At 36.2% G+C, this 20,376-nt stretch overlaps 1 protein-coding gene across 1 annotated transcript in view; it reads left to right on the top strand.

Moving 5' to 3' along the window:
- Positions 1-6,407: 6,407 nt before the first annotated feature.
- The window catches only part of LOC116172189 (T-box transcription factor TBX20-like), a 37,280-nt gene continuing 23,311 nt past the window's right edge, over positions 6,408-20,376 (top strand). Inside the window, exon 1 of the mRNA XM_031489344.1 lies at positions 6,408-6,727. Coding sequence (XP_031345204.1) covers positions 6,458-6,727 — 270 coding nt within the window. The 5' untranslated portion in view covers positions 6,408-6,457. The remainder of the gene's footprint in view (positions 6,728-20,376) is intronic.

Below are 20,376 nucleotides of genomic sequence, written 5' to 3'. Positions count from 1 at the left end.
ACTAAGAAAGTTAGCAATAGTGCGGACTTAATTTGAAACAAATTGTATGTAGTGGTAGGTAATGCAGATAAAATACATCTTCCCGAGAGATTAGTGTACTATTACAAAAAAATTTTCGTAAAATGGTCGAAAACGCTTACAATTTGCACCATTTACTATTAACGTCTTTAACCCATGAGCCCGGGCCGCTGACGCTATATGCTTCAATTGTCGAATGAAACGACAGTTTAAACGGGTTACAAATACTTCTTCTACCTCTGGTTAATCTTGGTATATCTCAATTAACTTGGGGATGGTTAGCTGTGAGTTAGTAATCCTCTCCTGGCCTTTTAAAGAAAGGACGAAAGGGATAAACAAACAATCTTTATTAAGTATGAAACAGTTCTTATTTTTTTTGAGGTACCTATATCTTTGCTGCAATCGAATAACATATTTTAGTAAATCGGGTTGAGTAAACGCAATATATAATGAATAAGCGTTAGGTTCTAAAAGAAAATTAATTGTGTTTTCATCAGCATCCTTTACATAAGTGTATAATATTAAATAGCGCTTCAAAGTCCCTTCAATAGGTTTTCTTTAAATTAAATACAATAGGACGGTAGTTCAATTATATAACGAGACGGCCAACATATGGTAACACAACGGGAAGCGGCAATACTGCAACGCTTTAGAACAATAATTGTTCATAAATAACTTTATTGTTTGCGCACCAGTAGTTTTAGGTACGGCCTAGACATGGTTTTCAATCCAAAATTTGGAGGGGTAGGGTGTCCAAATAAAATTGTTCTTCCCTTTAGATGCGTTTTGCACGGACCGACTATAGAATTCTCGAAGGCCATATCTTAGAAATTGGATTTGAAATTGCCCTCCGGCTACGTCCTGCGCGGACTGATTATAGAGTCCTTTTTCGTTTTCCTGTTATCTACACGTCGCTTCGTTTTCGCCTCGTCGGATCCAATACCACTATCCACAGGAATGTTTCTGGTGACAGTTTTCTCGAAGTAGAGCAGTTCAGGATGCATCATGCTTAGAGTAACTCTTCTTATTTTTTGTGCATTAGGTACTGTATACATGCAAGTATTTTATTCATCTTCTTATTACGGAGTTTGGCTAGAAGAGTTTTGAGCCCCCACAAATTTAAGCCGAGGTTTAAACGTAGCATAATTGAAATAGATTTTAAGCTACGCGGAAGCTTTGCTAAACTTACACCTCGGCTTACACTTATTGAAAACTGTATATTCAAACATAGGTATAGTATTCATGATGCAACTGATCTTAGATAAAATATTGTATGTACCACTCAATTAGTTGATTAAACGGTGCGAGTTCACTGATAATCTCGTTTGCATAGCAATTAGGGAAAGTATGTAATAACTCCTTCCTTATGAAGTGTTAATTGTTCTCATTTGGGTAATAATTTCAGTATTATAGTAGAAAACCGATGTAGCCGGTAGATAAAAATCGAGATATATTCGTACGCGAAAAGAAAATTAGATGCTCCACGCATAATTTAAACATTAATTACAAATTTTACGCCGGTCTCCTAATCAGTTTTTAATTACCGCGCGCATATACAGTAGAATTTTATTTCTTTAAAAATTGAGTAATTCGGGTACTAAATAGACTTGTTGAATTATTTAACTTTTAACCACATTAGATTACAATCGGTAGAGAGAATACTCATAAAACGAAACAAGCCTTCTAATAAAATTTTGTTTCGGCCAATTCGAAATGGTTTATTCGGATATACAGCCAAGATAATTTCTGTATTTATTGCAGGAATTTTAAAAATAACTGTCGCTATAAACGTATAGCTGTCAGTTCGCATATTTACAATAAATAGTTAGTTTGAATGAGTAACTCCCAGGTGGTTTACAATTTGCATATTAATGCCTATATAAAGTCTAAACATAATTCTACTGCCACCTTTTCCTAACAGTTCAAATACTTAACTTTATAAAAATGTTTTAACACGTTTCATTATTTTTTCTAAAAGATACAAAATTAATAAATTTCAATCCCGTTAGATATTAGGAGCACCGTGTTAATGAATGGGATTTACGGAATTCCTCGAGAAATTTGAGTTTATAACGGGAATTTTAAAAAATGAGGATTATGTGACAATTTAGACCTCAATGGGCGTTTATAATCGCTATTGATTTATTTAATTTATTCATTTAAATATTTTTCCATTTACAACTATGCGTGATTTAGCAAAATCGGTAAATCGGTTCATTTCCTTCCTAATGGAGTTCCTCAAGGTTTGATACTTAGCCCCATTTTATTCGTCCGTTTGAGATTTTATTTCCATGGCACAGTTTCAGTGCAATAATTATTGTGATCTATCACATAGAAGTGCTTTAATATCCTATATTTTACATATTCCAGTATCTTCCAAAAGTGCAATGATTTGCGGTTTGCTAAACTGAATTTTGGGTAGAAAGAAGACAGGAGAAAGCGAGCATGATCAGAATGTTACCAAATTAACGGAAAATACGTAAAAAAGGAAAAGTAATAGATATAATATTTAATTAAACATTTTTGTGTTTACCCATAAAATACACACATTATAATTTTTTAACAACCTCATTAAGAACACAGAAAGTAACGTAATCACGGCAGTGGGTCCTTTATACATGTGCAAGAATTAACATATATTTATCTTTATGGTTCTGGATCATGGGGCAAAATCCTGTTCGAGAAGAAAGTAAACGTAATTAATTCATTTTCAGTTTGAATACTTTATGCGTTACATAAGGTTACGGTGCAAACTTTTGCTTTCCGTTTGCGGGTTTCGTAGGGTCACCTTACTGTTTCTCAATAGTAACAGGCTTGCCCTTAATTAATTAACAATGAAATTTTTGTCTATAATTTACATCTAATTTATTTAACTTAAGTAAATTGGCACTCGTTTCCATTTATACCTGAATTTTACAAGGTTTTGCTATTGTCAATAATGCCAACTATAAATCTGGTGAGAACCGCAACTAGAGAATCTGTTACTCTGCATAGCATAGCAAATACTTTCTAACAACAAAGGTAACCTTTTCTGAACAAATGACTTATGAAAATGTTTAAGGCAAAAAATGAGCTCTGGTTTGCCATACAGTACGGATTTTGGGAAACATGTGTAATATATATTGAATATTATGTACATTTTAATATATAATACACATTTTAATAATAATAAATCATTGGGAAAATCAAGCGCTCACTTTTTTTAGGAAATCATACACTCCGAAAATAAATTAGGAGAAAGATAACTGCTTGAAATAAAAATCAAAGAAGTGGAAGTTTAATTGATGTGATTGTTCACAGACAAAATTGACAATAAAATTGACTGATTTTGTGCGTTTGTGAACATGTATGGTTTTAGCGTAAACAAAGCAAAAGCAAAATTTGTCTGTAAAAAATAGTCATCATATGACGGATTGTATACCTTCAATTCAATTATAGCAAAACTTTTTCACCAAAAAAATATATTTTGTAGGTTAAAATCCATGAAATATTTGCAATAATGACAACGAAAAAGATTACCAGTAATTGAGCTCGACCTTGCTTTTCAGTACGGATAGGTAGGTCTCGTTTTCATAAATCCTTATACCAATACCTTATACAAATTAGTGAAATTTTGGGGTAAAGTCTGGTTCAATCCGGGCACTATTTATTCTATAGCAGCGCATCGAGCGGTCGGATTTGGAATGTTTTGACAGGGGTTTGTTTGGCAGGTACACGAGTTGTATACCCACGTCCAAAACCCGGCGTGGTTAATTCGAAATATCGTGAAGTTGAAAACTGCCATTTCTGCTGTGGGAGATGTTCTGAAGCTGTTAGCAATGGACGATAAACCTGTGTTTCTATTGGCTATTTTTTAATGATTGAACTAATGATAATGATGGTACAATATAAACCCGCCATAAACTTGTTCATAAACGGGAAAATACACTTCTGTTTAGATCGACCTAACTTTTAACATGACGTACACATAACTCTTTAAACACTCTTACCTCCTTCCACAAGACTTTATAACTGACTAACTGCAAAATACGTTCAAAGATTGCCACAACTCCCTACCTTACAGAAAGCTTGGATGCAGGTAAAACTCACTGTTTTGAAACAAATAACGCCGACCGAACAAAAAGCGCATGACCAACAAAAGGCAAAAGACCCTGCTTAACTTCCGTCTCCCATATTTAACAATTCTTCCCTTTCCTCGCGTCCGTTCCCCCTTCCTTTCCACAATAATACCGCGTCTTCCAAAGATGAACCGGCATCTGTGGTTCCTTATCGGCTATAACACGTTCTTATCTCGAAATTTAATTAGCGTACGCAGCGATAAGAACATTTCTTATCGGCGACCGGAGAAAAACATGAGGTAAACTTTTACAAATACTACGCAAATAATTTCCAGACGTTTAAATCTAATCTTATAACACACAATTTCTGTGCAACGAAATAAACAAAGTAAAGACGGCAATTATTTATTTGTCTGACGATAACTGGCAAACACTTGGACCTACATACCACACGTAACGTATCTTCAACGTAGATAAAATAGAAAAAAGGGGGGTTGGTGCTGAATGACGCGCCTAAAGTATACTTCCTTATAGGAAAGGAAAAATATAAGAGAAACCCTGTTTAGAACGTTGACTATTACTTTCCATAGAAGAAAGAGAAATCTTATGCGAAGAAATCCAAGAAAAACAAGCAACGTTGACAAATGATAGAAGTATATTAATAGTACGCACAATGGAAAAATTATTAAAAACCAAACAAAACGCGATGGACAGATGGAACTTTAGCTTTGGTATCATGAAATATAATACGTACTACTACATGAACAAATCCTTTCTCGTTATAATATGCAACACGTAATTAAGTTTTATTCATGAATGATTTTAATATCTTACATAAACTTAAATTAGAACCTTATTTCATTGTTTTGTTGACGTTAATTGGAGTTTATTGAATTATTATGCAGACTTTCGCTTGAATTTATCTGTAGGAAAGTGCAATGAATTACGATAAAAATCAGATGCGCTAGTCGTTAATGAATCAGTGATCAATATGTTAAAATAAGTTCCCAAATTACGACACGTTACCTTGAATCAAATACTTTAAATTTCCAGATGTACTATAGAAAAGCATGGAACTTCTCTTATAATTAGAATTGAGAATAGAGAGAATTTATTCCTATACAGTGTGTTCGAGAAGAGGATCACCTCAATATCCCGTTTATTGGGCGAGATTCGAAAAAGTCAAATATAATTTTATATGGGACGCCATATAGTAATTTCCGGTATCACTTCCGGTTGATCAGGAATTCGAGGCCACTTTTGTTCCTCATACGCAATGCGTATGTTTTTTTTAGAATATTTGAAAAGAGAATCAATTTGTTGTACAAAAGATGGAGAAATTCGTGGATCAAAATTTGGTATGCCGTGTGCTATCAGGATGTGCTGTGTGTGTCATGTTTAGTTATTCTTCGTAGTATTTGGAAAAATTGATTATTGGAAGGTTGTTGCAGAAAACACCTTTATAGTAGGTACATGCAAAAACTACACCATCTATGGAGTGGGTTTTTAACACCAAAATGCGTGAAGACTTTGGCACTAATTATCATACAACCTGAAACACGCTCATACGATTACTTAATTAACAAATATTTATTTCTCATACACTACCTCCATTGTTACCTATCTCCCATATGAACATATAAAAACGCCGTTAATTGGCTCGCTAACATTTAAGGTAAATAATTACAGGTGTATAAAAGCGAAACTAGCTATGCAAATTATAAACAAATAAATTTATGCGAAAGATGCTAATTAATCCTAAATTATGAATTATGGAAGCTTCTCGAATTCAAATTTTAGGTTCTTGAGTCGTCTAATTATGTAATAAATCATAATTTGTTGATTAGGTCACCGTAGCGCCCACATCATCAAAACACTATAGGTGTGAATTAAGCGATTTTCCCATGCTGGTTACCCAATCTTCATTTTGATAATGCCATCATCTAATTATTTAAACTAGTTTGAGCTATAGTGAGAGTGACTTGTAATACTTTGTCTAGTTGGATCATTGATCTAAATTACCCCTGTCGAAATAGACAACCTATCATTACGGTTTGCCTTCGAATAAAAGCTGTCGAGTTGATACCATTTCGCGTGCAGCAGAAAGTGTAAAAATTACTAGGTGGTCTTCTATTCTTCACCATTGATTGATACTTTCGCTTGAGCGAGTAGTGTTTTCGATTTGGTTCGTTTGAAGTAAACCAAACGGAATTATTGATCCTTGCTTTTAATGTATTATTGAAGAATTATGACCTGTAAACCTTCGTTACATAAAAACTTTATAGCTCACCACATCAACCCAGCGACTGGTGACTAATTTAAATCGCGTTTAAGTTGCTTGTGAATTGGATTAATTATATTTTTTTCTTTGTTGAAGGAGGATGTTTCCAACGCTAAGGGTGTCATTTACGGGCGTACGACCGGAGCAACGATACGCTGTGATTTTGGACATCGTACCTGTAGATAACAAAAGGTATCGTTATGCATATCATCGTTCATCGTGGTTAGTCGCTGGTAAAGCTGACCCACCTGCTCCCTGTCGTCTTTACACGCACCCGGATTCTCCATTTACGGGGGAACAACTCCGGAAGCAAGTCGTCTCCTTTGAAAAAGTGAAACTCACCAATAACGAAATGGACAAGCACGGACATGTAAGTTTTGACTTCCTTTGACACTGCAATATGTAAATTGTTAATTAAGAACTAATTAAGACTAATAGATTACTAATTCATCATTGCACAGTTCGTTACACTCTGCCACCTAATGATAACGGCGACCGTAATTGAAATCGGTTCGTAATTAAACCATCTAGTCGCGTAATTCTAATTAGTCGAAGTAATCATAATTAAGTTGTTTCCATTGCAATTTTCAATCACAATCACCGTGCGTTTTTATAGTTTTAATAGGAAATCGTAAAGCAGATTTACTTCAACGGCAAGGTAGTAAATCAAGGACTTACACCTTCAGATGACATAAGTTGTTTACAGCACTATAATAGTTATTAAATAGCACGAATGGAGGTGATTAATGTTCCTTCGAATGGCCGATCTTGATTAGGTACTAAAAGCTGCTTTAGTAATCCTGTGCAGGGAATAAATTTCAAAGTGCAGGATGTTATAGAAAACATTAATTATGATTTTAGGGGTTGTACACAAGTTTTCGATTTATCCAAAACCAGCCATTTCAAAATGAAGAGCAGACAACAGAGCAAATTCCCATGGTGATGATAATTAATAAAGTGATTTCGTTTAATTACTTAATAATAATCTGACGCACTGCAAACAGTACAAGACACATAATATGAGACATTATTACTAGACATGCCACTTTTAATTTTATAGTAAAAACTGATGAATATGCATCACTGACATGAATATTAAAAATTATTAAGCTCATAATATGCATAATTCGTTAGTAGTGGAGTACGGATAAATTAGAATTGAACAAAGTAGGAAGTCCAAGGGTGAAGTTGCAGCTGCTAGGCCACTTGTGTGAGAGAAATAGACACATCAGGGATAAATACGGCAAAGGGGGTGATTTCGGTATTAATTTTAGGAATAGTAGTAGAGAAATCAAACAATTAGTACTGATCTTGTTACTAGGTTCTGCAACAGGGCATTTTGTATGGATTAACAATATACCCATGTTGACAACCTCCACAATTACGTATGAAACAATATAACCCATTGTGGAGAAATTCCTCCCAGAAGACTTACCCCAGAAAATTCAATAATTCCCAAAATTTTCACACACAAAAATTAAAATAAATGCTGAGTAGAGCAGAACATTCACAAAAGTCGCAAAATTTGTGGGGTTCTGAAGATTTTCACCTTGATTTAGATATGAAGGGTTTTCCAGATTTTCAAGCAATATCAACATCTTCAATTTTTGTCGTTCTGGGTGTAAATTTGTCCAAAGAATAATCGCTTCTCGTGCAGGGTAATTAATAGGAATATTTGCTTCCGGTGTGGTATGGGAGCAGAAATTGCCCCAATCTTGGAATAGTTATTTACAAAGGTGCGGAAAATGATACATTACTGGTGAGGAAATATTGAAGTGCGAGGCCCCTGAGGGGCCGAGTACTTTAATTTCCGAATCAGGTAATGTCATTTTACTGACGAGTTTTGTATTAAATTTTACCCGAAATCGTATTTTAATATAAAATTTCAATTTTTATATAGAACTTTTGATTAATGTCAATCTGTCAGTGATGACAGGAGTTATTATAGACATTTGTAAATGTCAGAAATGCGGCCGGTAAAGTGACGGTACGGCCGGTAAAGTGACAGATCCGGTAAGTAAAGTGACAAGCGGCAGGAAACGTAGTCTGCTCGGCCTCTGTCATGGAAACTAAAATTTCCTGACAGAAAGTAGAGGATGCCGAGGGTTATGACGGACGAACAACACTACGAAAAGTACAAGACATCCCACCGGTAACTACGCAAGAGTTACTGACGACGCAGGGCAGGGCTTCCTATAAACAAAGCGCCTGGTCCCGACCTTATTCCAACTGAGCAATGACCAGACCAGAGATATGGACCCAAACTGCAACGGAAGGAAACGGAAACCTGCCTGTTATAGTGACAATTCCGAACGCAACAGGTGCTCTTCGACCCATATGTCTAATAGAGTTGCTGGAAAAGCTCGGTTAACCCTACAGGTAGGAGTCAAACTTTCGCCAGAATAGTATAGCTTCCGGAAAAGATGGTATACCAAAAATACACCGCTACGGATTTTAGATGAAATACGTTTAGCAAACTCCGGAACGTGTAGAACTCGGGAAGTGTGTTTGGTTGCTTCGCTGGATGTTAAGAACGCTTTTAAATCGGCATCTAGGAAGGCGATCATAAAGGAGTAGCGTGATTGGGGTGCGGGGAATACATAGTGGAACTGGTACGGCTCAAAAACCCTTAGGTGTGACCTATAACTTCAAATCGAGTGCGGGAGTGCCACAAGGGTCTGTTTTAAGACCTTTGTTGTGGAGTGAGGTGAAAGTAATCGGCTTCGCGGATGGTCTGACTGTAGAAATCCGTAACAGTTTGAACAAAGCTTGTGAAAAACTGACAGGGACGATCGACAAAAACAATAACTGGATAGGGCCACGTGTTTAAAGTTGCTACAGGAGAAAACGAAAGGAGCCTTAATGGCTGGGTGAGAAAAATCCACAATCTCACGGTGGAGGACACAAAGTTACCGCTGAACCTAGAATAAAGATATTGGAGGTTACGCTTGATAAAAACCTTTCCTTCATATCTCACGTCAGGATAGTAAGTGAGAAGTCTGTCTGTCTCTTCGTCCGTCTGGACCCACTTTTGCGGTTTTGAATTACTTTTAGGGGAATGATCCTAGAGTCCTGGATTTTTGCAATACGTAGCCAATACCTTCAAGGTGATTATCCAATTTCGCTGTCTCAAGGGGAAGGGGGCGCATTAATTATTCCCTGAGTTTTGGAAAATAAAACATACATAACCTTTACATGCGACAACCAGCTGGTTTCCTCTGCGACTCCTTTTCGAGATCAGTAGATGGCCGATGGGGGAGGGGGGTGGAGAGGGAAGGTAGAAATAATTTTATCTGTCACAGTATTCTAATTAAAGGTCTGAACAAAAGGAACTGTTTTCTGGTAACTACCGCCTTTCTTTCTAACTTCTTATCAAAAGAGGAGGGGGGGACTGGTTTCATCCTGCATGGTACTCTAATGAAAGGTCTCAATGAAAGGAATTAATTTCTACCAACCATCGTCCTCCTCCTCGACCCCTTATCGTGATTGGATATAAATAATTCCTTAATCTCAAAAACATCAGATTGTCGGAGGAGGGTACTCACAAAGGATGATTGGGACATCTGAAAGAAATATATCTATTGGATATGTCAAAACTTTAAGGGCGAATATCTCGAAACGTTTCGTTGGACGAAGGGTACTTCCCAAAGGCAAATTGAATTGTTTGGTCGAAACATATATTAGTGTAGAGAAGGAGGGGTACCCTTGAAGGGCAAAAAGAAGGTTTAGACGAGAGACATCTACCGGCGATGTAAAAACTTAATTGTGAATATCTCGAAAATCTGGGAGGAAGATACCTAGAAAGGGAAAATGCAATATTTCGGAGAATTTCTCTAAGGGCTTGATCCTTCTTGCATTACATAGCGTACCTAGATTTTGAATGTGTACCAGGCGATCTTTAGGAAAATGTTTATTTGTAAACAGCCCCTTCTCCATTAATCATCTAACAAGGAAGAAAACATCGATAAATATAGCATGCTACTACCTTATAACCATTACCAAGCTATTTCGGTTTAAAAAATGCGCTTTATCTACACAAGAATTGTGCACAATTTATACTTGAGGAGACAACCTAATGGAGTAAGTGCTTGTCTACACGACGAGTAAGACCGTCCTCAATTTGAATCCGGATTGGAACAAGAAAATGTTTTGGCATTGACTTTTTTAAGCGATTGGAACCATTGAAAACTAAAATCAAGTTTCGGACCTTTGGAAACAAGCCTCAAAGCTCCGCCCGGATTAGGGAATGCAATATCGGGGATTCCGCAACATTTTTGAGGGATTAATCCCGTACGTAAATGGAACGTGGGAGAACGTAGGCTACTTCTATTAAAATCAAGTCGATTTCTTAAGCCAAACATGGTAAAAGTTGGCCAGCAATGCGCGCATGTGCAGAACTAAGTTTGTAATTGGTGATACGATTTGAAATTTGAATGCCACCTCTTTCTAATAAAAGAAACTAATCGCCCATGTCAAACATGTAGGGGGGAGGGAAGCAGAACTTCAAATCTGAATATCTAAACACGTAGTGTCGGAATAAGGTGGTTACAAAAGAAAAGGGTACATGTCGACGAGACGTATCCTTCGGCGAGGTTAAAACATATTTGAATAACTCAAAAAGAGAATGGTAGACCTCGACGAAACGCATTCGTCGGTGGGGTTAAAACCTCAAATGCGAATATCTCTGAAACGAAGTGTCGGATGAGGATACTTACAAATGATACATGTTTGATAAGGTGTTCAGTTGTCTAGTAGATGAACCCTATTAATTGTGGGCACAGCATCCAGAGATCCCCTGGTGCGGTTTCTTTTAGGAGACAAAACGGTCGATTTACTTGGAAATTCGCAAAAAAGTTAGGTTCCATTGTATGTTCAAAGTTTAGGAGTGCACCATCTTGTGGTGGGACTGTGGGAGGATATTCTTGCAAACCAGAAGAAGTATAATTTAAAGTTACGGAGAATAAATTACACTTAGAAGCTCAAAGTGTTTCTCAGGAACAACAATCAAACGATTTTGATCAAATTTATAAACGACCATTTTATCCTCCTCGCGTTGAGCACATGCTTGCCGCTTGCTGAGGCCCTGCTTATGGAAAACGAAAAGAAATCCTGTCAAAAAGGGACAGCAATCAATGAAATATCAATCACTATTTTATAATAATGGATACTTCAAATTTGAATTTTGGTTCTTTTTCAGCATAATACATAATAACACCAAAACAATATTATCCATAGCTTGTTCAGCGGCTCTTTGAATAGCTATTTCTGTAAAGTTTTTTTTTGTACAAGAATCATTAATATTTTTTTATGTTTTTATGTCATTCAAATTCGCTCTTTTGCAAGTTGCTGGAAACGTTCATTATTTTGTCATAGGCTGAAGAAATAAAGTAAGAGCTTCTTCTGAATTAATTGTATACACGTATCCGTATAATTATTATAACTAAAGCAAAATATTCCATTTTATTTGTCGAGAATACGATTGTGTATGCGTCACCAAAAGTATATATGTCGTAGCCTTTTAGTGAAATCAGTCATTTCACGAAACGTCTAGTCCGAGGCCTAGTCATTTAGTGAAACGCTGAAAATTTGTACGTGTGGGGTAATTTCCCTTCCCCTTCTAGATCGATAAGGATACCATTTATCGATCTCTAATGGGAAGGGAATCCAATCGCTTGGTCTTGGAAAGTAAACTGTTCCACAGTTTCATATAAATGACTAGACGTTTCGTGAAATGACTGATTTCACTAAAAGGCTACGACATATATACCAAGAATGCCATTATACTTATATCCTTGTGGTGAAGGTAGAATTTGTTTGTAAAAAATGCTCGATTATGGAGAAAAATTTGTAAATGCGCGTGTTTGTTGATAATACTTACATTGACTAATTTCGGATGTCAACATTGAATTATTAACACTGGAAGACTTGCACGCTGTGAGACCATAATCGCATTCTTGATCTGACGCATTAAACACACTCACAAATTAGGACTAAACATGTGACACTATTGTATTTCACGAGCTTTTGAATTTATATTTTATTTTTATGTGTAGTATGAAAAAGATTAAAGATAACCTTTATAAAAGTCATAAATAAAAATTTTTATAACACCTTCTGCATAATCATACCTTGTTTGCCCTCATGCATGCGTATTCAATGGCTGGTGCTAGAATGCAATGCCATTAAATCGATGCTGTTCCACAATTTCACGTCCTTTTGTATAAATTCTAAATTCGCTTATCAGAATGAGGAATTTTGGCTTTCATACTGAAAAATCTCATTTTTGTCATGACAGGTGTCAAGTGAACTTTCCAAAGAATTAACGCACTCAATAACTTGCGCAAATATGATTGATGTGATAATAATCGTGCTTCCCTGCGGGATTCGGCAATTCGTAAATGGAATCGATAAATAAATTACAGGGCCCCTTTTTCTTGCCTTGTCAATTACAGGCTAAAAACTGGCAAATGAGTCATATAAATCACATCAAAAGATAATTCTCATAAACACTCCGGCATAAGCTGATTATAACTTCAGTAAAAGGAACACATTCCATACTTTAGTGTGGTACGCGAAGAAGAGGAATGTCGTTACAAACACCTTCTCTTGCCACAAATTATCGCCTGAAACTACACGGGGACCACCAGTAAGTTGCCTCGTTCACCCTTGAGTTATACACCCACATCTAATGCTACCAACTCTTCGACCTGCAATTACTTCGCACCTTTTCCATAAACGCTCATTTGCAGACGAACATTTTTACCAATAACATAATTACGTTTAGTGATTGCAATATTTAACAATAAAATGTTTTACTGGAATTTATGGAACGGATTCACGAAGGCGAAGCAAATCGTTACAGTTTCTTCTTTATACAATGTTGCGAGTGCGTGTCTACGAGTTTATTGTTTAATATTAGAAAATGAGCTGCAGGTTTATTAAATTATTCACTTTAATAACGTGTATGCTATACATTAGCGGATGTTTACTTCAAATTCATAACATAGCAAAAGAAGCTCTATACAAAATCTAAATAAACATAAAAAATAACTATAAATCAGATAAATAATCAAATTACACTAAGAAAAAAGGTGTGAGTCGTGTACAATAAGGGTGAGGGAGAAGGGACAAACGAATTGAGAATTTGTAAAAAACTTGAGAAGAAACCTTGAGAGGCGCTTAAGAAGAAACAGTGCAAAGCGTGAGAAGACCATGATGTCTTGAGAGGTAGTTGAGGAGAAATTTAAGATGGACTAAAAGGGAAATGGATAAATTTTGAGAAAGTTGAGGTGGATTTGGGAAGAAAGTGGAGAAGTGAATGTGAACGTAATTTGAAGAGAACTTGCGAAGAATACTTGATTAAGTAACGGTGAAAACTTGCCGCTTGAGCGGAGGAGTTGAAAAGAACTTGGGCGAAACTGTATTTGTTTTTGAATCATAAATGGTGTTAATATAATAATAAAGCATCAACAATCTTAATAAGATAATATTAAGTAGTGGAAGGGAGACCACAAATTATAATAGACCAGGCCCCAATGTTGTGCCAATCCTTCTCTGACTACTGTACAACTGTTGCACCTTGACAACGCACTATGGGGTAAAGTGGTACGGTGAACTCTCTGGCATGGGGATACCAGAGCGTATTTTGCCCCTACATCTGGAAAAAATGTTTGATGTCTTGCACGCTCTCTCTGAATGGTACATATTATGTTAGTAGTAGGTAGATAGAAACTACATTTTCATCCAATTCGAGCTGCACGGACCGGTCACGGAATCCGCTGGTTGTTTTTGGACAATTTCCTGAAAGCCAACCAGCGATACATGTATTCGGAAGATACAGAGCGGTCATTCCAAAAGCTGAAAGAAGCCCCCACACGCCCACTGAAGCTTCACAGGTCGACCTTCGGAAAACCTTCCTGCCTTCAGACTCAAGCGGACACGGAAACGCAGCAGTGGTCTATCTGGAAGACGAAAATGGCGAACGAAAGATCATTTCATACGGTAACGCAAAACCCAAAAACTCCTGGAAAAATTTCCATATTAACGAGTAAGAATGAATGACGATATTATGGGGCATCAAACGCTACCGGCTTTATCTGTAAGACCGATTTTTTAACCTGAAGAGGTCCTGCTTACGTACCACGACACACCGATCACAGGCCATCCGGGAGTCCAAGAAATAGCTCGAGCAATTGCCCCCCGTTACGTTTGGGCCAAATTATTGGATGAGTTAGTCAGAAATTAGGTGAGAGGAAGTGGGCTCTGTGCCGCAACAAAATGCGGGCTACAGGTTACATACTTCTACGTCGAACAAAAATTAGTAGGTAACGTAAAACGTGTATTGAACTTGGACTTGAAAGTAACTGGAACTTTAAACCCTAAAAGGGTTCTTTGATGACATAAAATAGTAATCGTAGATGAAGCAACAATTCTCGATGAAAATTGCAGTACAACAAATTACAGCCGAAACCTCAAGAAAGTACATTCTAAATACGAAATGCAAATGGTGATACTTACCATAAAAGGAAAGATCTCACTAGGAGCATAGGTGAATTCGTCCACCTAATTTCTTCGAAATTGCCAGATTATGAATCCAGTCTCCAGAGATCAATATATCGGGAAGGTGGCAATTAGAATTCCATGCGTTCTACCTTACGCTTTCAGCTGTTTTAGTAATTGACGTGTATTTCTATACGGCTGATGAAAGGAAACAAAGATGAAAGTGGACACCCATCAATCAAGGCAAGAAAATATGCCGTCATTTGCGCCAAAAAATGAAAAATGATGTTCAAAAAAACGGAAACGTCGTCCTTAAAAGTATACCACCTTGTAGGAGAGAAAAACTTGCAATGAAAGAGTGTCATTTGTTTTCAAAAATCTCAAATTAAGGTTACCTTTTGAAATTGAACGGCGGGCGTTAACATTAAACAACAGAATGTAAGAGGGCGATGTTCTTATATTCAAATCTAAAAATGCGAAAATACCTAGAAAAATATCCATAATAAAGGGTTATACACCGTTTAGCCAAACTAAAGTTATTCAGAATAGAAGTAAAAATTTATCAATATAAAAAGGAGCTTGTACCTAAATGAGAAAAAAAACTAATTTATTAATTAATTAGAAAGAACAGTGAAGGACATGCCTCTTGCATCATACAAGGAAATCGGATGATTAGTCTTAAGATGCAAGAATGTAGCGAAACAATGTAAACACTTTGCCAATCTTTTTCCTACTAATTAATGAACGAAATTATACCTAAACGGAAATGAAAATATGATGTAAATGAGTCTCTGAATATCATAATATGTAATTTAATTATAACAAATAATTAAAGAAATAGCGTTACCGTTTCAGTTCAGAATTTAAATGTGTAAAAAATGCATAGCATACCAGAGATGATGAAATTGTGATAATAATTTTTTGAAATGTAAATATTAATGCGACCTGCTTGTGGTAACATCCCACACACAACAAAAAGCTACAAAATTAAACTTTATTAGTTTCTTCTACAAAGGAAATATAAATAATTTTATAGGATTTCCTGAATATAAATTAATAACCGGGCCAGAAATCTAATTATCTTATTAATTAGCCTATCCCATACACTTTTACTTTGTGAAGATATTTTGTAAAAATACGATCAATTAAATTAGAAACCTGGATAATTATGTTATTATTGTTAAGTGTTTTATAAGGAATGAGATAATTACAGATCGAGTTTGAAACTTGGACAAATTTTATGACACGTCTTAAAAACATTCCTGGACATGATAGCTGCGTCATTTATGAATGGACCCCCTTGAGGCCAGGCCCGTACACAAATACTCATATTTCAATCTCCATGAAATGGATTTTAAACGAGTTGCTTGTTAGGCTCTAGGTGAGAAATTTGTTGTCCTCAAGACTCCCTGAAGCGTATGGGCTCACCGGGTAGCGTGTTTAGAATTATAAAATCTTACTTCTTGGGTGATATGTGTATCGTATTTGCTGGAGAAGGAGATATTTGGAACGTAGGTAGTTTTCTAAAAATGCCCACGGGTTTCACAGCAAGGGATTAATGCAGCTGCGACAAGACACTTTTCTTCGCATTTACATTGTCACATATCATAACTTGTAATTTTAATATGCATGACATTTTTTAAGCAATGCTGGTGATAAATGCTAAATGACAGGTTTTGGTTTTTTATATGCGCTCACTTGGGCGATTCAAGATTCTCAAATCTAAGTATATTTTGACTGGTACCATTCATTAATTGTGAAAAATTTTATCACATACTGCTAATCCGCTATAAATTATGGGTTTAGCCTAAGATTGTTGACATGTTTTACGATTACCATATACTGACGATACGCTAACGTATAATTGATTCTTTACACCCAGAATCAACACTTGCGGTTAGATTACGTCATCAAATTGCGAGAGAGGTTGCCACACACGAAAATGTTTCGATTTCCGATTCATTTACGAAAATATTCGCCGGTTACTAAACACGAACACAAATAATTTCGACTGACTAAATGCATATAAATGGAAACAAAATGGCATTTCCCGAAAATGCTTGTGCGGAACAGTATCATTATCGGGTTTAAACATTTTCAAAATTGATATGTTTAGGGGTTGCGTGCGGCGACTTCCGATTAAACTGCATGCACGTTATCAACTTAAGAATCGATTTCGACGACGTCCGACATAGAAAAAATAGGGATCGCACTCTATTCTAGAGCTGATGCGGTTGTGTTAGTTCCATCAGGTTTAATGCACTCATTTGTATTTCAAGAGAGTAAATTAAGACGAGCTGTGGAATTCTGAATTTAGAGCTATACAGAGATATTACGACGCCATCAGCGATGGCAGTTATATACATGGCACCAAGTAACAACCCTTACTATGCGTGAGTCGTTATATATCCTAGTCTACAAATTTGCGCCAGGAAGAGACCCCCCTAAGGTGTGAACACATTTAATATAGGCCTCTTTCCCCGACGCACTATTTCTGTATTTTCCGCTTTTCAGGAATTAAATTTGCGGGTAGACTCTTCACATTTTTTCTTATGTACAAGTGATCAAGAAGCTGAACAGACATGCGTACATTATTGTGCTGGTTGCGACCCATTAAAAGGATGCAATGACCTTTCCCACCAATATAGTTTAAATATCCGAATTGCTTCACTTGCGTCCAGGTCTCATCAATTGTCAAAAATTGGTCTTAGAAGTCTCTTTAAAGTGACTTTTTGCTCTGAATGGGCAAATGCGGTATCACCACTTTATCTACGATTTGTGACACGGAGGTTATTTTTTAACATCTATTGGAAGTAGTTAATCAAATTTTGCACGTATATACCATGTAATTACAGTGATAAATGAAGGCGATAAATTTCCCAGAACTCAACATCAAATTAATTTTGATACGATTCCGTTGCGGTTTTTAACATTAGAAATGTTTATGGTTTCGTAGGATGTATGTGTATAAAGTTATGAGTTTCGTTCAAGCAGAAAAGACAACGGTGGCGCTTCAAGTGACGATTTTACCGTACTTGACTCTAGTCGGTAGGTGAAGGAAAAGTCGCAGATATAGGTACTGTCGATACGGTACTTACTTAAGAGTGCTCAATTGTTTAGTTACGATGCTCATTATTCATCAGAAAGGTGACGATTGAATAAGAGCTATTTGTGTTTTACATAGCTATGGCGTTATACGATTATCATTTCCAGTGTCTCCAATGGTTGCAGGGATTGCGAAATTTGTGAATTTTTTCCATGGAAAAACTTTGTGAGCATTCCAAAAATTAAAAAGTGGGACTTATTTAAGGAACGCTTCGAATTGATATTTGACATTTGATTTCAAGGAAGATAGCATCATTTGCAACGTTCCTTGACAAAATGAAAAGAACTCCATATTTTCAGCTGTCAGAGATCAGGCCCAATATATCAATTCTCTTTACTCAAAATCGAGCTCAAAATCGTTCTGAAACCTTCATTTTCATGCCTACTTTCTGTCAGGAAATTTAAGTTTCCATGACAGAGGCATGATCAGACTACGTTTGCTGCCGCTTGTTACTTTACTGGTCGCACCTGTCACTTGACCGGCCCCACCGCCACTGTGACATTGCTAAATGTCTATAATGACTCCTGTCATCACTGACAGATTGACATTAATCAAAAGTTCTATATGAAAATTTTATGTCAAAATACGGTTTCAGGTAAAATTTAATACGAAACTCGTAAGTAAAATGACATAACTTCACTCGGAAATGAAAGTATTCAGTGAGATCGAAGGGACTTCAGCACATTTTTGTGTGGCAGATCGGTATTCTATTAGGCTACCACATTTCTCTTGTTTGTACCCACTTCCCACGGCCCGTTGATCCGCAAAATCCGTTTGAAGTTTTGATTTTGTTTGTCGGCGGGTACCAGATTCCTTTCGTCGGTATCCACTTCTTACGCCTCCTCGCAGTTATATAAATGTGCCATTTCCTTGCAAAAGGTGGTTAATTTCGCCCCTAGGAAAATATAAATAAACATCATATTCCGTCACGTAGGAGTTTACAAGATCTCTCCGACGACACCAGTTTGAAAACGATCAAAACTGTTGAAGAAGATTAGGAAAAATCTGAAAGATCACCGCGGTAGTAAACCGTGCTCGAAAACGATGCAAACGCACCGAAAATTTAGGGGATTTGGGCTTTGGGCACTCTTTTAAAAGATCTTTAAACAATTTTCGCATGCTTGATGGAAAGTGCGTCAAGATTTCAAAGGGAAAATACGCCAGTACCTACCTTGTTAATAAAAAGATGCACAACACAAAAGAAGAAATCCTAAACAAACCAATCTTCAATGATGTACCTACCAATAAAAAATTGACCGTAGTAATTAACACCAAATTACATTGTACCCGGTAAGAGGGCAACAAAAATTTTCCTTTGGGAATTTTAGCAATTTAATGTTTAATAATAAAGCGGCGCATACTCAATTTCGATGGGTAACTTTCTTATTAGCGCAGATAGGTAAATGAAAATCTCTTAGGTACTCGTTATCTGTTTTTTCATTCTTATTCCATTACCGATACCTGAAATAAGCTGCCGTCTTTTGTTTTTTCCCTACAGAGCAAAATCGAAAAAATGGCCGATTGCTTCCTGTGCCTAATTCCTTTATTTTTGAAGCTAGAACAAAATCGCTTTAGCATTATTGAGGCACTTTTTTAAGTTGAAATCAATGCTTTCAGTCGTTTGATTCTAACCGTTTTAGTATCTAACTATGCTGTAACTCAAAGTTGATTTGTTAAAAATGAAAATAATAGTTGGCCATGGTTCTAAAAAATTGCTTGTTACGAGATTTCCGAAAATGTATGATGTCATACTTATTTTGAATAACAAGTTGCCTACAATAAATTTTGTTTATTAATACATTTTGCCTGAAGATAAATAACAAAAAATGTAGTCGCCTATGAAACAGGTAAACTTGACAAACATTTAAAGAAAACAGTAAACAAAACAGCTGATATTGAACAAAATCTACAAATAGGTATTAATAAGCGCTCTCAATGGTGCATTCCGGATTTGTAGTGGTTGACTGCTTCAAACGCTCTTTCTGCATTTTCCCGTAATTCTTTCTTAGTTGTACCTATAGAAGAATATTTATAAATTCTATATATTTTTTTAAAAACCCACAAGAAATCCAATATGGGTGGTGTGGTGAACGTGCTGGCCCTTTTTTTGGTCCCTGCGTTCCAATCCAATTAGTTAATATGAGATAATTTAAAATTTAAATAATTTTGAACAATTATCGAATTATGAGCTGGGGCACCGTCTTGCTGAAAAATAATCGTTCCTCTCTTTTCTAAAATATTATTAAATCTTCCAGAGTGCGCTTTAATGTTTTAAACTATGATGTCGTTTCAGGTAACACCACCCATTAAACCCAAATTCTTCTTGGGCTCGTATAGATATAAATTTGATGCGGGTTTTCATTTGCCTATAATAGCCTATATTTTATGTATTAAAAATTGTAGTACTTGATATA

The sequence above is a fragment of the Photinus pyralis genome, unplaced genomic scaffold (genome assembly GCF_008802855.1).
Source record: "Photinus pyralis isolate 1611_PpyrPB1 unplaced genomic scaffold, Ppyr1.3 Ppyr1.4_LG5, whole genome shotgun sequence".
Lineage (NCBI taxonomy): Eukaryota > Metazoa > Arthropoda > Insecta > Coleoptera > Lampyridae > Photinus > Photinus pyralis.
This window is presented reverse-complemented; position numbering and strand designations above follow the sequence as displayed.